A 14,174-nucleotide genomic window follows, 5' to 3' on the forward strand; every position below is an offset into this window, starting at 1 on the left:
TGATAGACAGGTCAGGAACAGGGCTGGATAACATTAGTACTGACATTGAACCATCTGGTCTGGCTGTGATGAAGGACGGAAGTCTGATTTACTCTGACCACAACAATAAAGTAATCTATAGAGTGTCACTCAATAAACAGAAAACAAAACTTATAAATACTGAGTATGATCCTTTTGGACTGTGTTGTACCAGGTCAGGTGATATCCTAGTCTGTATGGGTGAGATGTTCCTTGATACAGCGAGAGTGGTCAAGTACAGCAGCAGTGGGAGGAAAATCCAGGAATTCCAGATAGATCAGAATTTTGAGGCACTTTTTCTTGATCCAAGGTTTGTCTGTGAGAATATCAATGAGGATATCTGTATAAGTGATTGTAATACGTTTGGAAATAGTAAAGTGGTCGTACTGAACACGGCTGGAAATCTTCGTTTTACATATGACGGGAAGGCCGAAGCTGGGGCGTTAAAATATTTCTTTCAACCGTTTGATGTGACTACCGACAGTCTGGGCTACGCAGCTATGATAAGGCTGTCCGAACAAAAACCTACTTCGAAAAATTCCGCGAAATGATTGTTGTGGTTGTGACGTCACAATGGACGCCTTCTGATTCAGATAGTTTCCACTGAAAAAACATGTTGACGTTATTGATTTAAAAACTCGATTGATCATCACCGTGAATTATGCATAATAGCATGAAAAAATATAACGGATGGCTTAGTTTACTCTGTTTATGTCATATTTTCCTCTGGAAACAATATTGCCTTGCGCATGCTCACATCAAATAAACAACAATCTTGGTCGATCTTGAGCTTCGCAGTCAGTTGAGCTAATGCCATGTGCGTGGATAGATGTCCTGAAAATATCGAGACAACAAGCTTTAGAAAGGGGCGAAAGAAGACGAAGGCGTAAGTAGAGATGTGATTTATTTCTACCATTAGCTGTAGGTTAATTTGATAAGTATTTTTAAAGCAGAACTACATAATATTATATGTCAGACACATCGGTCAACACGTGGTGGCAAAGCGCTATTGTCACGAATACTGTCAGGTTATCGAGCTTTACAGCAAGCACAATTTAGACTTGAAGACGAACAATTTTCTGTTTTTCTGTTAATTTATTCAGAAGATGGTATATATAGAAAATGACACGTGGGACAGGACAAAAACTATGGGGGGAAACCCCGATTGCACGCACATGTGCATGGTAGGTGCTGGAAGTCCGAAGTGTCTCATCACAATTATTTCCTTTTTATCAATTACTGAAGGGAATTTGCCAGTTGTTTATATCACGATTTACATGTTGGCCTACAACAAAGCTTTAATGACCGGATCGTAGTTTAATGTATGCCTTTATCAGCTGATTGAACTCATTATGTACAGAGAAATGTATTCTGAAAGTTAGAAAAATCTTTGTTTCAGTGAAACAAAGATTTTTCTAGCTATAGTAATATTGGAATAATTACCCTTCTTTGACTACACTGCAACCTGTGTCTGTTGAAAAGGGGGGAGGGGGGCTAATTAAACCGACACCGCAATGCCTATATTTATGTATATCTTTCTCTTCCCAGATCTGTTGCTCATGATTCTAATGCAGTTTAATTAGCCTATATTAATATTATATAAAGCAATTTACCAAAATATTAATTTGAATCAATCACATCCCATTAGCACTGGATGGACTAAAAGGTTATTACAAACTAAAAAAAGTCATGCCCCATTACATGTACATGTACAGGTAAACTTCGGTATCTCGACATCGGATATGTCGACAACCTGGGATATGTCGATGTCAGTCTGTGGTCCCGACATTATTCACTATATAAATGATTTGAAAAAACTCTGATATGTCGACCTCGGTAATGTCGACTACCCTGCTTATCTCGTATTTCACAGTCCCAAGAGCAAAGTTTACCTGGTATATGTCGACATCATTGCAATTTTCTGCTCTACTTAACCTAATTGTTTGTCAGCTGGTCGCTCGTCACGCACGGACGACTCCATGTAACTCGACGTCGTCAGAAATTCACACATTTCACACCCATGTTTTGATTACACACTGCTCAGTAAAAATGTGTTTGTAGAGGAATCCCAGGCCCCGCTCGGCATCTCTAATGCATTAATTGTTTAATTTCAGATTGGGTAATTATCATTGGTTAATCTTCTCAATTTTGCGTAAATGTACGACCGTTTATTTGTATTGAAATCTAACAAAACTTAAACATTTTGTAAAAAAAAAATTAACTTAATAACAATGAACAATATACACAATGAATTCAATTGAACTTAAAATTGTGGTAAAAATGCATTCAACATGAATCAATCAAACTTACGACATGCACGACCATTGCATCAGCCGTAATATGGATGCATATGTAACATCATTAAGTTGTTAAATGCCCAATTCCAATTAAATTTTGGTTTGAAAAGGATAGAAAATTAATGATGAATGATTCTGAAATAAAAAAAGAAGTGAAATGAAATAATTTAAAAATTATACGCATTAATTTTTTTCTGTATCTCGGAAGTCAACTTTGTACCGTTCTGGTTTGGAGTTTATAAAGCGCATTTCGTATCCTGTTCTGACAGAGATAATGGCACGCGGATCGAATGCTGGATGGAAAACGGTTTTTAGTGAAATGAGATTTCGATAAAAAAGAAAGCATTTCGTAAATAACATTTGTGAATAACTTCTTTCTAATAAATGTGGAGGGATAGCTGAAACAAACGAGCTACAGTCTAATTGAAGGTACCAGTAGTTACACATCTGTTCAGTTTTACTATGCAGTAAAATTAAGGACGTCGAGTCTCAACTCTGATATCTCGACACCTCGGATATCTCGACATTTTCCGACTGTCCCGTCGATGTCGAGATAACGAAGTTTACCTGTATGTATATAGGCTACATAAATTTCAGGCACATGCACATCGTTTTGAGGTGGCCGCATTACTAATTTTTTTAATATTTAATTTTTGATAAAATTAATAAAAAGTTAGTATTACGAAGAGTAATTGGAAAAGAAATTCCTTCGTTGCTTTTTTACCAGTTAAATATTCAAACACATCGCCTAGTACAATGTTTACATGTTGATACGCAGTCATGGAAAGTAAATCTTTATTTCAAAAGAAAATTTGAAAATTAAAATTAAAAAAAATACCTACCTCTTTTACTTTATTGACAATAAAATGAAAAATATAATACCTCCCTCTCGCATCTGTTTTGGAGAAAATAGCCTGAGAACCAGAGAATTAGATTTACAAAGTATATAGCCTAATGCCATCATTATAAAAGGAGACATTAGAAACTAACATGCCTTTCTTTATTTAAATTTCAAATTTAGGCCAAAGTTATTTTATCTTTAGGTTTAAGGATTTTTTCAACCAAAAAGTCCATTGGGTGGCGACAAAATAAGAATAAAAATAATTTGAAACTTCTTTCAAACGGAACATCGCCGATTTAAAAAAAGCAAAAAACACCACCACCCTTCTTTTGAATTGTTAAAAATTAGAAACATTTCCTGAAATTTGAAAAAAAAATTATTTGTAGTAAAATAAGAATCAAATAAAAGGAACTACAAATGATTTTACTGAAGGTTTAAATTACTTCAGATCTTATTTGAAATCTTAAAAAATATCTCTTTTTAAATATTGAATATGTTGATCATATAGAATATTGGGAAAATGACACATTCATTTTTTAAAACAAAAAACAAACTAATTTACATTGATTTAGATTCATAATCTTGTAAACTTTATTATATTAATTATCAAGACGAAGTCACAGATTATCTTTAAATCTTTTAGTGAAACCTTACACTGTTGCCCATTTCCTATTATTAGCATGACCTTTTAGTAACCAACAGGGCTCTCACACCCATTTTTGGTACTGGGGCCGGGGCCAGTGGAATTGGGAAAAAAGCGAAGTTTTTATAAAAATTGGGAAATTTTTACCAGACAATTAGTCATAATTTAATTCTAAAAACAAGAAAAATCAAATAAACACAGAATAATCTGAAAACAAATCATTTTATTCATTCAGAACTTTAATTCTTTGTCTTTGGATGACTTAAAATGCTCCAAGGCTCTGGTCAGCTGCCTTGGAGTCAAGGAACCACTGGACTCTGACACAATTCTCAGTGTTTTCCCTAAGAACCGGCAACCGGCCAAATTGACCGCTTCAATTGACAAAAATGCCGCTTTGAAATAAAAATTTGTTGTAAGGTCCATAGAGATTTTGTTCATAAACATCATGCCCTAGCCCGTTACAACTGATCTCTAACCCTTTACTTTGAAATAAAGGGAAAACACTGAATTCTTATAAGTCCAATGGCGGTCAAAGTAAAATGTCAACAACAAGGCATGTATCTGGGACCTATATTCATGAAAACGATCTATTGTCTGGTTATATTGATTTTTTCATACACTTATCACAAAATTTAGCATGTGTCTGGGTTTGGGAAATAAAATTCAAGTTAAAAAAACGTACATAATCTTCATGTGCAATTTCTACAATTTTTGTTCAGTTTCAACATATTAATTTCTTACTTTTGAATTGGAAGAAAAATATTACCAATGGGAAAAAATAGCGAAGTTGTGTCATTGAAACAGCTGATATTTGGTTTTTATTTTTATTTCCATAAAAATCATACAAGATTAGGTTTTTAACAGGACTCTTTGGGGAAAAGAAATATTGCATCTCCTATAGTCTGCTCTTCTTTCATTCTCTGTGAAAAGTTTCTGGACATCATATTATCTCCAAGACATTTTAACTGCACTTTAAAATATAGACATGCTTGCCGCCATGTTTATACGTTTCTGTTTATAGTCACTGAAACGTTTGAAAGAATGAGACGTTTTATTACATGTTTGGGACTCAGACGCATTATAAATATTAAAACCCTGATGATCAGGCATGAATTTTCCGGAAAATTATCGAAAGTGGTGATAAAATCCATTAAGAAAAAAAATCTGCTTGGCTACAGTATTTGACTTTTATTTAAAACTATGTGAGTTCAAGCTAACCTGTCAATTCGGTATTTTCTTGGTTGCCATTTTCCATGAGAGAGTTGTGCTTGAGCCTATCTCTCTTAGGGGACTGTGTCTGAACAAGTGCTGTATGAAAAGAGATTGCAAAATAAGAAAATTTTGATATTCATGAAGTATGAATATTTAAATATTTTTTATTATTTATTTATTTATATTTTTATTTTTATTTATTTATATTTAAATATTTAAATATTTTTGTTCGACAAGTAATACTATTTAAGCACAATATTTTTACAATTATTTTTTTCTTCAGATGTTTACCTTCATCACTTGATAGACTTGTTTCAACTTCCTGTGTGTGATCTTTCCTTGTACAATCATTTGGAAAGCTGATTTCCTCACCAGCATCTACATAATGGACAAAGTTCAAACTTACATGCAAAGGACCAAAATATCTTACATATACATATACATATTCAAAAAGTGCAGTATTTGGAATTACTAAATGATATGAATTTGATAATTTTTTTTGCCTTTGTTAATTGATATAATCATGCAAGATTTTCAATGTGTGCCCCTGCCTTGAAATGGTGGGGGAACAATGAAGTGTTAACCTAATTTTATATATAACTTTAATCATTTTATTGATTATTTACCTTCAACTCTTGGATAGATGTACACCAATTTGCCTTCTTTGTAGGTTTTCAGGCTTCGCAGGGGAAGATGGAGCTGACCTCTTGCGTACATCTTCACACACCTCTCCCAGATCTCCTCAATACGGTGTCTTTCTTGAGTCAAAGAAGAAGACCGGAAGTGACGCAGGTGTGGCCCAAGACTTCTGTTGTCGTCATCTCCTGGTCCATCATGAAACACCATCTTCTGACTGTCAGTGCACCACCAAGTACCTTCTCCAAGGATAACATAGTCTGCTATGCGTTGTAAATGAGCTTGTATTAGTGCTGGGTATCTTCTAATTAACTGTATTGTAAATGAGGTTGGTTCTCGTGCTGGCAATAATTTTGCTTGTTTACTAATGGTAGAATTTTGTCTTGAGATTGTTTCAGTTTGGTCATTTTTTGAGCTTTGAAAGGTGTAACGAAGGACAGCATTATCAACAACATATTTTGACTGCCTGTTTGTAGTATTTTCTGAAATTCTTCTTAAAGTTCCAAAGGATCTTTCTTCTTGCTCAGGAATAATTGATATTAAGTGAAATAAACGTGCTGTTTCTGGTAGGTGTACAGTGATGCTATGAAAATGATTGCCATAAAACTTTCTGCTTGTCAGTTTTTTAGGATTTCCAACAACAATTTTGCAGAGTAGGCCAAATAGAAAGCACTGGTTATAAAGTCTCAGAAGTTGTTTTGGAGATCTAGCTGAATAGTTGGAATAGCACACTGTTATGATGTCAACGAGAGCATTTACAAGATCCAATGTATTTTTGTCTACCTTTTCTTCTTCATATTTTTGGGAAGTAAATTTGGCAAGTTTGACTGCATATAACCTAGCATCAGATCCCTTCAGTTGATTTTTTTGGCCTATAGTTGTCTCGCTGAAAGCTAGAAATTCTTGTTTTGAGTCATCGGGAACATGATGAGGGAGCTCTTGTATTAAATTCTGAATGACGTTCGTGAGATCGTGCAGAGGTTCACATGCTAGCACCTCGTAGCTATCTATGTGAAGATCTTCTACGGATCTTGTAGGGTCTTCACAACAGAGGGCTGGCGGTCGTACAACTCCGTGTAATGTAGATGCCAGTTTCTCTTGTACTTCACTTTTTGTTTCTGCCTCTGTCCATATTGATCTTCTTTCTAACTCTTCAATGATTTCTTCTTTCCTTAGATTTTGAAAAGGATTAACTGTGCCAGTTTTCATCTTTTGCCATACATTGCCTGATATAACTAGCTTTCTTCTCTCTTCCAATGTTAGAGTTTCAGTATTGTAGCAACAAATGAAATTGTTGTGTTCATTGGCTGGAACACCACATACACAGCTGTACTTTCCACCTCTTTGTTGTCCACTTTCGAACTGGCGTGCAGGGTTGTCACCTGTGAAAACTCTTAGGACTGGTTTTATGTTCAGGTGTGCTTCTGAAACATCTTGTAAATCCTTGATCCTTGGCAAAATGTATGTTAACTGGTCTCTGTCACTGCTTCCTGTTAAAATAATTGAGATCTATAATTAGAAAAGTGTATATATGTTTAAAGCTGTTGATTTTAATGCTTTGTGTCTAAGGCATATTTTTTAATTTGGAATTTTGTTTCATTTCCTTACTTTTTTTTGTAATTTTTTTTTTAGGTAATCAATGTATGATGACAAAAACTGAACATTTTGAAGCATATTTTTTACTAAGTTACATGTGTATTTGTAAATGATGGAAATGAAATGACTCAAATTCACTGTAAGTCTGTAACTGGTAACTTGTAAAAAGTTTTCCATTTTGTACGCTTTTGAAGAGTTATCTGACCCTGATGAAAATAAGACCATTTTGAATTTCTTGAAATACATGTGGTAAATCTTTCATTTTATTGTCGTTTTCAATATTTACATTGAAAATCCCAATGCTGATTTATTAAAAATAATTTACAGTCATTAAACATTGAATATCTTGATACTGTATGATTTGTATTACATTATTAATATACATGTATCAGCAGTGTTGTAATTTTTTTTTTAAATCAAATGTAAAACACTAGTCATCAATTCTATGCAAGAACATGAGCATTTAAATTGTATTTTACTTGTAATTTATCATGTAAGCACATAATTGAGAATTTGTATTTTTTTCAAAAAAATTTTTAAAATTTTTTTGCTGTTTGTAATGAAGAAATGATGCAAATTTTGTATAGGAAGTGGAGTGTTTCTCGTATTTGATTCATCTTTTTTTAATTGTAAATTTATAGATGTGTAATTATGTATACATTTAATTTTTTTGTAAATAATAGATGTTATGCATTTTTTTATTATCTGATTTGTCATGAATATGATTTTCCACTTTACTTTTGAAGAAAAATATTTGAAGTTAGAGTTTCTGTAATTGTTTTTTAAGGGATTGTCTCCCCTTTTCATGATTTTTTTCTCTTTGTTTACATTATGTTGTTTGGTTTTAAAAATTGTACTAGTTGAATGTTTTGAGAATTTTGTTTGTTGTTTTTGTTTTTTAATTCCTTGTAGAGCTTGTATTGACAAGTTTAATGTCTTACCAGATAATCCAAAAATGTAAAGATGAGGTCTTTCAACAAAAGACTGGACGTCAATGTTCTTCTCTGGATACTTTTCTCTGAACTCTTTGTCAGTGAGGAAATTTAGTGGGTCGTACAGGAAGCATGACATGAAGCTCAAATAGGAGTGATTCAGAATGTCCGAGTGGTCATGCCACATCTTAATTTTCCACTCTTTTTCCTTTTGTTGAAGAACTTCTCTGGCGTTTTGCTGTTGCAAAAGATCTGTATCAAAGACTGTGTTACAGTGGTGTTTCAGCTGTTCTGATGTTAGTTCTTTGTAATTGGTACATCTAACCACTCCAGCTTTTTCAAGTCGTTGTATCTCATTGGTAATGATGGTCTTAAGGGGGATTTTCCTGCCATGAATTTCATTGACTTTTTCTTGTAGATCTCCATCATTGTCAATGTAATTTGTTTTGTATGACTTGGGGGCTATTTCTTCACCAATGTAAATTTTTTTGGTCTGAATGTTTTTTTTCAGTACCTTTGAAGAGCGTGGGGTGGGAACAGACAATCTGTATCCTATCTTTTTCTTGGAACGTCTTACCCGGCGAAGATAGTCGGTACTGTTTGAGAATTTTTTGAGACTGATGCCTCTTGAAATGGCAAACTGTTTTAGAACCTGACCTGCATTTAGTGGGACGGTGTTGTCTGCTTTTGTAAGGCTTATTTTATTTGCAAGTCTTGTCCAGTTGATTGGTCGGTTTGAGGGCATATTGTTTAATTCATTTTGCAGTAGTGTTTCATTGATGTTATATGAGTCGAATGGGCCATGATGTTTCCTCTTCTTTAGGTCTTTGTTTTCTTCCTTTTGTGCTCTCTTTCTTGATGCTACTGTACTGTCTTCTTTTGTTGTGAACCCAGCAGCCATTCTGTCCCTCTCATACTGACTGTAGGATTTACCAGATGATAAAAAGTAGCTGACGTCTGAGTCATCTTGTGACATAGAAGTTTTCATTTTTTCGTGTGATGTTTGCAATTTTTCTTTGGTTTGTTTACGTTTCTCTTCATAGTGAATTTTTGGAGTTAAGTTTAGACTTTGTGCAATAGCTAATTCAAAATTTTGACCTGTTTTTTCTTCAAATATGGGATTGATTGTGTTCACCATTGTTTTTGCAATATTTTTTGCTCCTGTTAATGTTGTCGTGTTCATTGTCGTCGACAAAAAGCTTTCGGTCATTTCTTGACATTTGCTTACTGCCTCATTCATTTCTTTTGCATAGGACAGGTGTAAAGATGACATGCTTTGTAAATCATAAATGCATGCCTTACAGTTCATTATACTGTGGCTTTGTTTCGCAGTTTTTGTCAGGGATGACCAGTTTTGCAGTGAGAAAAACTCTACAAATGTTTTGCGTTCACCATTTTTGTTGTTTGATTTGTAGTATTTTGCATCTGTAACATAGTTTTGCAAACGTGGCAATCTTTTGTAAAAAACTGATGGGGAAACATGCATCTTTGGGAACCTGTACATTATTTGATTGTAGATATTGTACCTGATGTCATTAGAATTTCTGCAATTCGGGTTGAAAGTAATTTGTGAAACATCTTCATTTTTTTGTTTCTTTTCCCACCATGTCAGTGTATTTTTGTCCTTTGTAGACCTTGCAATTATTACCTTTGCAAAGTTGCAGAACTCCATGCTTTCATTAGATTACATTATTTCTATAACATTTCTTTAACATGATTTAGAACTTGTTTTCAGTTCTTTTCTCACCATGATTGATCATTTGATATCAATGTCCTTGAAAACAGCCATTTCCCCTCTTGCACAGTCATGGCATTGAAGTTCTGCACCAAATTTTACTTTTATATTTTTTAAAATTATAAAAAAAAAATTTTGAAGCTGTGAAATATTTTTTAGAAATTTTTTAAATGTGAAATCTCTATAAATATGCATTTTTTAAATTTTTAAATTTTTTTTTGTTTTTATTATAAAAAAAAAAATGCATGTAAACACTGTCATTTTATCTAAAAAAATATATATATATTGTGTTTAAAAGTTTTTCCTTTTTTCCTAATTTTTTTTTTATTTTTTGTTGATAATTTTTACACATTTTTTCATAGGCCTCTAAGAAGATTTGGAAAATAAACGTTTACATTTGTCATCAGTAAAATCCTGTTAAATTCACTGAATTTTGATTAGTATTAAAATATTCACTTTGAAAGATATTTTGTGTAGATTCACAAGTATTGAAATATTGAAGTAATTTGATATGCATCAGCATAATATAGTCAATATACGTTCTGTACATTTGGAATGTCTTTCAGTGTGAAGTGCTTGTTGTGTATTAATTTAATAAATTCATTGAAATAATAGATATGTCATTTTACAAATAATAAATATTGAAAAAGAAGACCAAGAAATAATTTAATTTCATTTTTTAATGTGATAAATTCATTGTATACATTTAAATTCGGCGCCCTTGGTAAGCTTTGATAATCTTGGGTTGCGTCCCCTACTTCTGCATCACTTGAGCGTTTTATATCTGAAAGTGAAATGGAGAAAATTAGATGTCTTGTGTTTAAACGCTTGGCACAAGTGAAAGATGGGGTTGAATGACATACGGAAAATGTGTAAAAGTAAGTTCAGGTATCCAAGAACATGGATATTGCTGGGGGAAAGTATGATATTTTTGAAATTCGATATGATTTTCGAATGTTCATGGAAAACACCGTCAGATAGCAACAAGAGCTGCGCTTTTCGATAAAATGTGGTTGAAGTGTACAAATTCATATCTTCCCCCAGCACTTTTCATGTACTATAACCTATGCTCTTTTAAATAAGGCCTTGTATTTAAGGATTCATCCTCATCTTTCACTTGTGCCAGGGCGATTTATGTGGAGTTGAATAAAGTATATAAATATCTAATCACGTGATTCTGCGGGTCACATGACACTAACATGAAGGCTTCCCTCGGAAGCCCTAGATGTGTTCAACACAATAATATCAGTTACTCTATCTTCCTATAAGAATTTTTTGAATTCAGGTTAGTGTATTAACATATAAAATTTAACGTGGTTTTAAGTTCTCGGACAGCCTTATCATAGCTGCGTACATCCTTATCGCAGACAAGGCCAATGATGCCGTGCACTTGATTAGCCAAGACGGGATCTTCCTGTCTCTCATATTGACAGAGTATGATGGGATATCACTGCCATTCGGAATCTCTGTAGACACGTCAGATAACTTATGGCTGGTAGAACAAGAAAAAGCCTGTATCAAACTGTATCAGTATTTGTTCCAACATTGAAGGACCCATTCCTATACTGTGAACTATCACAAATGCATATATTAACCTTACAAAATATCTCGCCATAAAAACAAAATATATTAATTCTTTTATCCTATATAGACAAGTGATCAAATATACGTATTATACGAGGGCCGTTCAAAAATTACGCGGACTTGTTGCACAGAAAAAATATTTGACGACATAATCGGGCAAAATGTCACACATAATGTAAAAGAATCTTTACTTTTGTGGTCTTCAAAATTTCATTTCAAAATGTTGTAAACTGGTATCAATTTTCGGTGATTTGTCTGGATGTATCATTAACTCACGGAGCAGCAAAATCTCCGACGTCACAGGCATTATAAAAAAAATATGAGCTTTCATTTTCTAAACATTTTCCAAGAGTTCCTGTACAGTTTGAGTAACCTTATCTACTCAACATTCATACACCATTTCTTGTCAAGCTTAAAATCTAAAAACAAGTAAAACATATGCTTTTCTGTTTTAAAACCAAAAACTGCAGGTATTTATGAGATATAGTGTGACATTGGTCACTCTCAATCACGTTTTTTACAGTCCTGGTAAAGTTTTCGTCGAAAATCCTTTTTTTATCTTCCCGTCCTCCCGCATAGCCCTTTTTCAGAGGTTAAACGGTCTAAAATTCCAATTTGCTATTTGTAGGGAAATGTCACGAATACCCTAGTTTACTACATGTTTTATTATGCATATTTTGGATTTATGTTGCCGATACCTCGAGCATTACACATAATTGAACAAAAAGGTGGTGCTCCGTCAATTCAGGAGACGTCATTTTCACAGGAATCGCATCGGAGAAAAATCACTTAGTTCTGTAAATGCTTCAAATATCATGTCAGAAATTTAAATACATAATAATAAAACAACATAACGATAAATTTGAGAAAATTGTCGAAAAATATCGCAGAATTATAGAAAATTATTGAGTTAAATTTTGGATTCCGCAAGTTTTTTGTTTAAATTTTTTTTTGCCGTGCGCCGTACCTCTCCATCAGCGATATCAACACAGTGATAATTTTAGGTGAATTTTTTTAAAATACAAAAATTTTGCCCAAAATGAATTGAAATCTTTGAGATACATATTTCTGTGAATTTTCATAACTGTATGACGTCTGTAAGGGTAAATAATAGCAGAGTCCGCGTAATTTTTGAACGGCCCTCGTAACTTGATTTTTCTATGAATTTTTGATTACTCCGCAAAGGAATATGACTACTAGTATTTCTTTCGACAAAATCTTGATTTCTTTATAACATGTATTGTTCGAAAGAAATTTACTGCGAACCTCAGCATCTACACACGCGTGTAAAAAATATATCACTTCACGCTGATTATGTAGAATAGAATCTTAAATTATACTTTTTAGCTCATATGAGTTGAAGGCTCAAGTGAGCTTTTCTGATCGAAGGTTGTTCGTTGTCTGTCATCGTCGTTGTCGATGGCGTTGACGTAAGCGTTGTCGTTGTCGATGTCGTCGTAAACATTTTCATCTTCACCAGAATTACCAGGCCAATTTCAACCAAACTTGACAAAGAGAATCCTTGCATAGAGGAGATTCAAATTTATTCATAATGGATGATCAAATTTTAACATAAGAACATTTAGGAAAAATCTTTCAAAATCTTCTCGGGAATCGCAAAGCCATGGTTGGTCATATTTATATGGAAGCATCTGCAGGTGGTGCATATTCATGTTTGTTCATAACACAAATCCGGGGATAGGGAGGGGCCACAATGGAGGATGAAATTTAAACTTAGAAATACATCTTTATAAGTACATATGTAAATTTTTTACAAATATTATTAAAAACAGCAGAAGCAATGATTGGTCATACTTTTTTGAAAGAACTAGTTGAAATCCAGCGCAAGCTCTGGAAAGAAGTGCAATTACGAGGACCGTTCAAAAATTACGCCGACTTTGCTATTATTTACTCTTACAGACGTCATATAGTTATAAAATTTCGCAGAAATATGTATCTTAATGATTCCAATAAATTTTGGGCAAAATTTCTGTATTTTAAAAAAAATTCTACTAAAATTATCGTTATGTTGATATCGTTGATGGAGAGGTACGGCGCACGACAAAAAAATTGAAGCAAAAGCATGCGGATTCAAAAATTTAACTCATTGATTTTCTATAATTCGGGATATTTTTCAACAATTTTCTCAAATGTACTTTTAAATTGTTCTATTATAATGTATTTAGATTGCGGACGTAATATTTGAAGTACTAACAGAAATATAGTGATTTTTCTCTGATGCAATTCCCGTGAAAACGACTGTGAAAATGACGTCTCCTGAATTGACGGCGCACGACACTTTTGTTAAAATATGTGTAATGGTCGAGATATCGGCAACATAGATCCAAAATATGCATAATAAAACATATAGTATACTAGGCTACTCATGACATTCGCCCACAAATGGCAAATTGAAATTTTAGACAGACCGCTGTAAAAAGGCTATACGGGAGGACGGGAAGAAGATTATAAACGAAAAGTTAACTTTATCCGGACTGTAAAGAACGTGATTGAGAGTCACCAATATCACACTATATCTCATAAGTAGTTTTTGGTTTTAAAACAAAAAAAAAAGAATATTCTTTACTTGTTTAATAGATTTTAAGCTTGACAAGAAATGGTGTTTTGATGTTGAGTAGATAAGGTAACTCAAACTATACAGGCACTGAAGGGAAAATGT

General features: G+C 33.4%; 1 protein-coding gene across 1 annotated transcript; it reads left to right on the forward strand.

The window, feature by feature from the left end:
- On the forward strand, positions 1-11,581 carry LOC134242077 (uncharacterized). The gene is made up of 3 exons (XM_062724097.1): positions 1-529; positions 5,682-5,882; positions 11,246-11,581. Exons 1-3 carry the CDS (start codon positions 69-71, stop codon positions 11,457-11,459), a joined length of 876 nt encoding a protein of 291 aa, XP_062580081.1. The 5' UTR covers positions 1-68; the 3' UTR covers positions 11,460-11,581.
- The last annotated feature ends 2,593 nt before the right edge of the window (positions 11,582-14,174 follow it).

The sequence above is a fragment of the Saccostrea cucullata genome, unplaced genomic scaffold (genome assembly GCF_032062105.1).
Source record: "Saccostrea cucullata isolate Sc308-1 unplaced genomic scaffold, CSIRO_AGI_Scuc_v1 ctg2873, whole genome shotgun sequence".
Lineage (NCBI taxonomy): Eukaryota > Metazoa > Mollusca > Bivalvia > Ostreida > Ostreidae > Saccostrea > Saccostrea cuccullata.

Coding starts and splice junctions, on each gene's coding strand:
- LOC134242077 (XM_062724097.1), top strand. CDS start 69: ATGAAGGACGGAAGTCTGATTTACTCTGACCACAACAATAAAGTAATC. Junction 530..5,681: donor TACGCAGCTATGATAAGGCT/GTCCGAACAAAA, acceptor CCTTCTTTGTAG/GTTTTCAGGCTTCGCAGGGG. Junction 5,883..11,245: donor GACTGTCAGTGCACCACCAA/GTACCTTCTCCA, acceptor GTTCTCGGACAG/CCTTATCATAGCTGCGTACA.